The sequence below is a fragment of the Balaenoptera musculus genome, chromosome 17 (assembly GCF_009873245.2).
Source record: "Balaenoptera musculus isolate JJ_BM4_2016_0621 chromosome 17, mBalMus1.pri.v3, whole genome shotgun sequence".
Classification (NCBI taxonomy): Eukaryota; Metazoa; Chordata; class Mammalia; order Artiodactyla; family Balaenopteridae; genus Balaenoptera; species Balaenoptera musculus.
This window is the reverse complement of record NC_045801.1, coordinates 56,103,313-56,112,955: the sequence shown is the minus strand read 5'-3', so window position 1 is coordinate 56,112,955 and position 9,643 is coordinate 56,103,313. Positions and strand designations below refer to the sequence as shown.

The window sequence follows — 9,643 nt, the reverse complement described above, 5'->3', positions numbered from 1 at the left end:
AGTGCCAAAATTCCAGCCCTGCAAACTGGGACCTGAGAACTCTGTATTCCATCACTGATCTTTTTTTTTAATAGACAGTAAAAGGTGAGAAATGCTATTTCAAAATTTAGTCCTGTACTACATTTTCTGAGTAATTTGAACTTACTTTCTAAATTCTGCTGAAAGATGATTTATATTTTGTGAACGTTTAGCATTATTTTACAGTTTGTTTTCCCTGTTGATCCACATTTTGCTATTTTTAAACCTTCATTTTTCCATATGTCATGAATAATGGCCAATTATGTTGCCTCCTGTGGAAATAACAAAGATAAGAGGTAAACACTGGCTTCCCTTACGAAGGACTTGATTACATCTGAGTTGATTTTTATGGTAGTATTTTCACTACCTGTTGTTATTTAGGGTCACATTGGGGACATTTGGTACTCCTGACTTTGATGACGTTTTACTCCATTTTAATTGATAACCATGTGAGGAACTACCTTAAATGTCTAACTTTGGGAGACTTTGACACAGTGGTTCTCAAGCTGGCCACACACTAGAATCTCCTGGGTGTTTTAAGAAAAATACTGTTGTTTGGGTCTCACTTATCAATCACCCATAGATTATGACTCAACAGGCCTGTGGTGCAGTCTTCATATTGGGATGTTTAAAAACTTCCAGATGATTCTAATGTGCAGCCATATTTAGAGAGGTACCACTTGGTTTAGAAGAAATCATCCTAAAAGCTAAGCGGCAATGTCTTTTAAAGAAGTCACCAGGTAAATCTTTAGTCAAGAACTAGAAATACTATGGTCAACATGAAACCAAGACTCTCACTAGTAAAATCCAAGTACTATGCTACTTCTAGGCAGTGGGGTGTTAGTAAGTGTTTAAAACCATCTCCTCAAGAAACAAAGCTCTAATTGGTTGTGTTTTGCCTCTTTCCTTGGTGTAAATATTCCCATCATGGCTGATTTCTTTCTTTCTTTTTTTTTTTTTGGACACGCAGTTTGTGGAATCTTAGTTACTTCATGGACCAGGGGTGAACCTGGGGCCCTCGGCTGTGAAAGTGCAGAGTCCTAAGCGCTGTACCGCCAGGGAATTCCCAGCATCATGGCTGATTTCAACCTACCAATGTTTTAACAACCGGCTTGCCAAATTCCTGAAAATCTATCAGCTCTTATGAAACAATTTGAGCTAGCTCCAGCACACCGCTGCTGCTAAGAGAACGACTTCCAAGAGAATGACATCAGAGAAGTTATTTACCCTTTGGGGATTAAATGTATTTATTTAGACCTTGTTTAGGTTAGAGTAGATAATCATCAATTGCCATCTTAAAAAAGTTGCTTAGATTTGCAGAGTTATATAACAATGGTTGTTATATAACTCTCTATATACTTCTATGCCTAGAAGTAGCATAGTACTTGGATTTTACTAGTGAGAGTCTTGGTTTCATGTTGACCATAGTATTTCTAGTTCTCGACTAAAGATTTACCTGGTGATTTCTTAAAAAGACATTGCAGCTTTTTGATTGTTTTTACTTTTGTGTAAATAATATTCTTAATAAAGTTAGTCACTTGGTGTGCAAATCAGTATCAACAGCTCTGAGATCCCGTAAATTTCTCCTCATTTTGGGATCCCGTGAAGCCCTCATCTATTTGAACATCATGTGCGTTACTAGATAAATAATAACAAAAGATACTTCTATAATGCTTTTCCTGTGCCATGCACTGTTCAAAGCACTTTACATATATTAACTTATTATTCACACTCCTTGAGGTGTGCTCTATTATTGACCCTATTTTTACAGGTAAAAATACTGAGGATCTGAGAGGTGAAGTAACTTGCCCAATGACACACAGCTAGTAAGTAGCAAATTGGAATTTGACCTAGGCAGTCTGACCACTCTTATCCAGCTTATATCAAAAATGACTATAGAATCACAATTATTTTCTGAGACTATTTTTGAATACTACAGAACTCTACTGTTTTTTTTTTTTTTTCCCTCTCCTCTCTTCTGGTTGTTTGAAGATCTTTTTCAAATCTAACAATATGTATCACCTGCTGAAATAATTATTTTGTTTTCCTCATTATCAGTGTAATTCCACTTTTCCTGTTATGAAAGCAAAAGTACCCATGATTTTTGTATAATAGTGCAATTATATTTATTGAGGAATACATTTTTATGGTTAGTCATATTACCACAAACCTCTAAAAATCACACCATAGTTTTTAAACTCTCCTTTTTTGTGGGTTAATGTAGCTGGAGCCAAAGAAATAAAACCCCACCCTGGTTATGATACCTCCCAGACGTATTGGCTGAATGCCCAGAGGCAGAGAAGGACCAAGTGTAGCCTAAACAAAATTGTTTGGAAATAACTTCAAACTTGCATAAAATTTCAAGAATCAGACTAATTCAAAGAGAACACATACAGCTTTTACTAAGATTCATCTGTTGTTAAATTTTACCCCGTTTGCTTTATCAGTTGCTCTCTTTCTGTATGCATGTACGTATTGTGTGTCACACACCCAACACTTTTTTCTAAACTTTTTGCGAGTAAATTGTATACTTTATGGCTCATTACTCCAAAATAGTTCAGTGTATATTTCCCAAGAATAGGGGGATTCTCTTACATAATCACAGTAAACTTCTGTCTACTTTACGATTTATATTCCAATTTGCCAATTAACCTAATATTGTCCTTTGGAGTATTTATTTTATCTCTAGTGCAGGATCCAGTCTGGGATAACTTATTGCATTTAGTTGTCATGTATTTTTAGTATAATTTAATCTGGAACATTTCCATAGAGCCTTTCTTCGTCTTCTATGACATTGACATTTTTGAAGAATTCAATTAACACCTCCTCCCCTTTTTAACAGAACGTTCCTCATTTGGAATTTGTCTGCTGTTTCCTCATGATTAGATCTAGATAAGGATTCCAGGCCAGAATACTGCATAAGCCATGTTGCTTCCTTCTCAGGGTATCACATTTGAAGGCACGTGGTTTTCATCTACCCTCATTGATCAGGTTAATTTTGATTACTCAGTAAAGAGGTGGTACAGTTTTTCCACCGCATGGCTACTATTTTTTCCCTTGTAACTAATAAGCAATCTGTGCGGAGGTATTTTAAGACCAACCTAATATCCTGCTCCTAATCAAAATTTTGCTCTAGCTTTTACCTCCATTGACAATTCTTGCCTGAGCCAATATTGACCCTGATGGTTGAAAAAAATGACAATTTTTCGAATTCCAGCAAATTTTCCACATTTACCGGTCAGCCTATGACAGTCTACTGTAAGGAAGATACTTTCTTCTCTCTCTCTCTCTCCCTCTTCCAGTATGTATTCATGGTGTCTTCTTTGTCTCCCAGTGTTCTATAATTTACAATTTTTCTCTATTATTTTCTTCTCAAATTGTCCCAGTTTTGTCCAATTGAGAGCACCCTCAAGCTGACTCTGATATTTTGGTGACATATCTCTATTATTTTTGGGGAAAGCTTCCTTAATTTCTGGCATAAAAAGATATTTCAGGCTTACGTTGTACCTACCCTGCTCTCACATCAGAATCAGCCATTTCTCTAAGGAACCATCATTCTTTTTAGTGGAGAATATATTAGACTACAAGATCTGAGTGCTGGGTGTACTCATTCCTACTGAGATGTCTTTGCTTGTAAGCTCTTTAGGTAGCTAGAGCTAAGAAATATATGCATGTGTATACACATATCTATACATATGAATTTACATCTATTCCAATCCATTTGCCCACAGTTCTTTCTTGCGTTCCCTCTGTCATATTTGTATGTGCCTTCTTCCAGAAGGAAAATTTTAGCCCCTAACAACATCAAAATATATTCTCATTTGCTCAATCATGTAATATATCTGAAATAGTTTTGTTACCTGGGCAGAGTGATCCCCTATTCCTGCCTGTCAAAAATCAGTTGGACCCAGTAATTCCATGCCTAGTTAATATTCAAAAGAAAAGGAACTCATGTTTCCACAAACAGCCTTATACAAGAATGTTTATAACAGCTTTATTTATAGGAGCCGAAAACTGGAAATAACTCAATTATCTTAAGAGAAGGGATAAGTAAACTGTGATATATTCATGCAATGGAATACTACTCAGCAATAAAAAGGAACAAATTAATGTTGCATGCAACAATATGGATGAATTTCAAAAACATGATGCTGACTTTAAAAAGGCAAACAGAAAAGAACACATAATGTATGATCCGATTTATATGAAGTTTGAGAACAAGCAAAACTAGTCTACAGTGATAGAAACTAAATCACTACTTGCTTTTGTTGGAGCTGGGACAGGGCAGGACATTGACTGGGAAGGAGTGTGAGAAAACATTCTGGGATTAGGGAAATGTACTATATCTTGATCAGGATGGGAATTATATGGGTGCATGCATTTGTCACAACTCTATCTTTAATATCTGTTCATTTCACTGTCTGTAAATTAACCCTCAGTTTTTAAATTGGCTGGAGTAGCGGCTGCCCTTTTTAGCTGAAGCTAGAACTCCTCATTGTAAGACATCTCCTTCTTCTAGTTTGCTTCACTTCTGACCCTCTAAACCCATTACTCTCCTGGTCCCTGTAGGCATTTGAGTTTGCTACCCCAATCAATATATTTACTTCCTTTTACTATGCTATTACTTCCTTTTACTATCATTTCAAATATTTAAAATACAACATAAGTTAGAACTTCATAGATAATTAAATGACATTATCCATTCTTTAGGTCTGACCAATATACACACTTTAATCTTTAATACAGTAATGACGTGCATACAAATTGAAAATGTTTAAATAACACTGAAATTTAGATTAATCCTCAGTTTAGGCCTTTGCTTATCTGATCTATTAAGACAAAAGCGAAAACAAACAAAGTGCAGTGTAGTCAGGCCTCGCCAATGGAAACAGCTGATTTCCAACATCAAATGATCAAATATCACTTCAATGAGGAAACAACTTTCTCAGACCTTCTCATAAATTCTGGTGCAGACCACGTCCTTCATCTTACATTCCTTAAAAAAAAAAAAGAGATTAATTGAATATCTAAAACTCAAACTAAGTGACAGCAAATTTGTAATAATAACAGATATTATAAGCAATCTCATAAGATTAAACTCAGAAAGAAATAAAATATCAGTATGTCAGTCTCCAGGAATTTGGAATCATGACCATTGAAACAGGGGAAACAGTTTTAAAGCTGATCTAAGTTACAGCAGAGGTATATTTTTTAGGTGGCAAGTTTTCATGCATAATTGGCACAGATTTAAATCTACTAAAACAGTGGTTTTCAAAACTATCTGCACATCTGCATTATCTGGGGAACATTTAAAAATACTGATGGCTCCTCCTCTCCCAAGAGATGTGCATTCAGTTGATCTGTATTGGGGACCCCATACTGGTATTTACTCCCCATGTAAATCTGCTGTGGAGCTAGGGCTAAAGCTCCTCTGTACTAAAGAAAAGAATGTTCAAAGAACTACATTAATCTATCTATAGTCAATGTGTGTGTTGATTAGTAAGAACAGAACCTGAGACTTAAAAAAATTGTTAGAGGTCATCTTATATACCATTTGTCATCATTTTTATCTGCCAACTACAAAAGGTCTCCAATGGCCTCAGCTTGAGTTGTTGACATGTTTTAGTCCAAGTTACTATGGATTCTTGAAAACAAAATGCTTAGCTATCTACAAATATTCTACAATTGACTGGGGATGTGCTTTGCTTTTAAAACTTAGATTTGCTTTTCTCCTTGTGTGTCTAAACTAATGAGGTTTACCCATTTTTTTTTTTTTTATCATTTTTAGGTGTTGTTATTTCTAAAATAACAAATGGGTTGTATCATTTCTAAATTCTTGAATCTGAACCTGAAGTACCTGTAGATGAGTCTTTATAGTTCAAAGATCACCCAAACATTAACTCTGACTTTATTCTTAGCCATTCTTATCCATTTGTATTGCAAAGAAAGAGAATATTTTGAAAATAATATAACCATTTTCTCTATTTAAATGGTAATATTTATGTATTTAGAGTAAAATTACTCTTACCACTACCATTTTTCCATCCACCAACTTTCTCTTTATTGTTGTCTCTTTGCCATCCCATTTCTGTACTTGATTCAACGAGCCTCTTGCCAAAGTTACAACGCTCTGCAAAGATAGGTTTACATAATTGACTTGCTTGGACTTTGGTTGATTAAAGAAGCAGTTCATTCAGTATTGAATCATTTCCATAACAGATGTTTTATGAGACACATTCATTTTCAACAGAAGGGAATGGTCTACCCTTTTGAATACTAGCAGGAGTAATCTTCTCTCTTAAAGTAGTAGATTGGACCAAATTTGAAGAGAAACAATTAAGTTTACCTTTGTTTTTCTATTGTCAGCTGTGGTTTCTTCAAATTCCTGGCCTAGCTTGAAGGAGATCTCTGTATCTTTAAAGGTACTTTCAGTTCTTACAGTTATAATATCCCCTTTTTTGCTGATGATCACTCTTGGTTTGGCCAAATTTCCCAGTTTTCTGGTGGCTAATCCCACACCTGAAAATCAAGATACTGTTAGAATTTTGTTGACCGAGAGAACCTCTACCTAAAGGGACTATGGGTGGCCATATTTTATGCTCAGCTGTGCCTCAGCTGTGTAGATGGCAGGTAATATCACTTACTGTTAAGGACCTTCTCCCATGTTTCATTACCTAATGGAAACACATGTCCACGGACTTGAATATTTTAAGTTTTGTTATTACAAAAGTAATGCCTGTAGATTTTAAAGCTAAAAGTGTTTAGCTTAAATAGTGCAAGTCATCTATTTTTACCACATCCAAACCCATGCTCCATTAAAAACTACTAATTATAGTTTTGTATGGATCATTCCAGACATTTTAGCTTGTACGCATAAATATTTTAGATATATTTTTTAAATGAGACTATGACTTATACATGCTATTCTATGATTTTTTCCCTCAGTAGTATATTATGGATATAGAAAAGAATTCCTCCCATATCCTTGATAGAAGCTCATTTCTGAAATTTTGTTGTAGCCCCTAAAATGATCTGTACCATTACAAATGATCATAGATAAATAAAATAATTTAAAATTTTTTTCTGCATTTGAAAACAAAACAAAATTAGACTCTTAAGTATTATTACTATATTACCCAAGATTATAGAAATACATGGAAAAATAGAAATGTCAAATGAGAGAGATACATGAAGAAAAAAGTAGTTATATATAAATATACATATATTTACATTTATATATACATAAAGAAGTGTGAAGAGTTAGAGCCAATAAAGGATTGTGAACTATACTCTTTCTTCTAATTCTGATTAATCTTTTTTTTAATTTGATATGATTTAGGGCCATGCTTTTCAAACTAAACCTCTACAATAGAGACTAAGAATCTACATTTTACCAACACCCCCAGGTGTCTTTATGCACTCTAATATTTGAAAATGACACAATTAAGGAGTCTTTCATCGAGACTTTCTTATATTGTATTTTGCTTCTTCCTCAGCTATAAGGTAAAGTCCATAAATTTAACCAATCTTATGGTATGGATCTATTCCCATAAGTTCCCATAGTTTTCCAGGCAACACAACATGATTTTGCTCATTTTATCTAAAAATAGAGCCCTTCTTATATGCTTTCTGAACAGGTAAAATTACAAGTACTTTGATGAGCATAGCAATCTGAGGTCATTGGCTTCACTCTCTACTTATTTATACAGCTCTGGAAATTTCCAAAGACTCTTCACACCTTTGTGCTCATATCTATGGAAAATTCCCTAGAAATAGTAACAAATAAAGTTGCTATACTAATGACTAGACTTTCCATCTCCATCCACTGTTCCAACTCCAGGAAAGCCTGATGTTAATGTAACTGAGTTTGAATTCACTACCACAACACACTTTTTTTTCTCTCAATAACTTTCCTAGACTGTGACTATCCTGTTTTATGAAGCATTCACTTTTTACAAACTCTTTATCTACATAGTTATGTAATAACAGACAACCTAGAGGTAGAGACAGAAAACCTCTGGTTTAGCTAAGCATCAAAATTTTAAATTGAGGTTTTCCATTAACTTTAGTATATTCAACTCTTTATTTCATGAGCACTTTAGTTGTTGTAAATCTAACTTTCAGGAAAGCCAGAAAATAGGTTGACTAAGCTTCTAAGCTTTCTTTCCTCCAGGTTTGGAACAAAAACCCTATTGGTATGAAACTGCCTTTGAAATCAGTGGGCACTCTAATGCATTTAAGCAGCTCTTATCTGAGTTAAAATCTATTAAAATTGTCACAAATAAAATGCAAATAAATTATCTGATTGACACAACAGAAGATTAATCCCAGAAGAGGATCGTACTTCAACCTGTGCAAACTCCCAGACTCCTGGAAAAGGAGTTAGAAGGAAATAGTCATGCATCTTTCTCAAAAAGGATCCTCTCAATTAGAACAACAGAGAACACTTCTTACCCAGAGCTTTCATGTAATCATCAAAGTTCTCACTGGAGACAAGTTTCCAGGTGCCTAAGAATTTGTTGCTCATTGTGATGGATGAGAATTCAACACACTGGTAGGTGAGATTCAGGAGACTCAAATGAGATGCTGAAGCCTCAGAAGATTCTTTTCAAAGATGTCCACAGCATGTGACTCTCACAGAGACCCAATGGGGAAAAGCAGTGTCAGGACTGGGCAATGAATGGCTCTTCAATCATCCACTGGGACAAAAGAGAACCTCACATAATGTCTCCTTCAGTCTCCAAAAATGTTTATAAAAATCAATGACAGTACTATTTGAACCTTCAAAAAATGTTTGGTTGCTCTTACATTTTTAAGCAGTGCTTAGGTCCTTAATGCTTTGGAAAAGAGTCCAGCAGTTGAGTCCTATACCAAATTAAATTATATGAGCATGAATGAATGAATATGTGTGTGTGTGTGTGTATTTAGGCATCTTGTTCACTCTCAATCCTGAGTCTGCACAATTAAGAATTCTTATTGAAAGAGAATAAAGAGAGGAAAAATGTCCATGAGTATTGTGATAACTGCCTCAAATATGTTGTGGGAGAGAAATGCAAGGGAGCAGTGTGAGGAAGTATTCATAGGTAAGGGAGGCTTGGCATAGTTGGCATATCCAAGGCAGGCAGAGTAGGCAGACAATACGGTCAGTCTATTACAGCAGAACACAGAAATTGCTTTCATGGTGAACAAAAAGTAGCACTATAACACGCTCTTTGACCACAGCAAAGATTTTCATCTTAAAAAAACCTTAGTTCCAAATTAAGCAGGTTCTTGGTTAATACAACAACATTGAGTTTAAAAGTCCTTTAAAATAAATCTACAATTTTAGAAAGGATTTTCAACAAAAATAATATTAATATATATTGAGAGCTCAATAGTCACTGTGCTAAGTTCTTAATATAGATTATTTCATTTGATTCTCTCAACAACTCCAAGAGTAAGGCATTATTATTATATCCATTTTACCAATGAGAATACTGGAGCTTGGGGAGGTTAGGTAACTTCTGCCCAAAACTTGAATAAGGTGAGGTAGGATTTGAACCTGGTAATTTTTCTCAGTGCATAGATGTTAGACCATTATCTTACACTGCTCCTGCTATAACATGTGCACTGGAGGCCCTGGCCA

At 35.0% G+C, this 9,643-nt stretch overlaps 1 protein-coding gene across 1 annotated transcript; it reads right to left on the bottom strand.

Moving 5' to 3' along the window:
- Positions 1–4,025: 4,025 nt before the first annotated feature.
- LOC118883475 (myelin P2 protein) lies at positions 4,026–8,582 on the bottom strand. Its single transcript, XM_036830367.1, has 4 exons — positions 8,473–8,582; positions 6,365–6,537; positions 6,047–6,148; positions 4,026–5,014 (listed from the first exon to the last, which is right to left on the bottom strand). The coding sequence occupies exons 1-4, from the start codon at positions 8,543–8,545 to the stop codon at positions 4,964–4,966; spliced, it is 399 nt and encodes a 132-aa protein (XP_036686262.1). The 5' UTR covers positions 8,546–8,582; the 3' UTR covers positions 4,026–4,963.
- Between the last annotated feature and the right edge of the window lie 1,061 nt (positions 8,583–9,643).

What these genes read in the sequence shown, in the direction of transcription:
- LOC118883475 (XM_036830367.1), bottom strand. Translation starts at nt 8,545, where the DNA reads ATGAGCAACAAATTCTTAGGCACCTGGAAACTTGTCTCCAGTGAGAAC. An exon ending in TGATTACATGAAAGCTCTGG is followed by an intron (nt 6,538 to 8,472) that starts GTAAGAAGTGTT and finishes CTTGATTTTCAG; the next exon opens with GTGTGGGATTAGCCACCAGA. An exon ending in TGGATGGAAAAATGGTAGTG is followed by an intron (nt 5,015 to 6,046) that starts GTAAGAGTAATT and finishes TTTTTTTTTAAG; the next exon opens with GAATGTAAGATGAAGGACGT.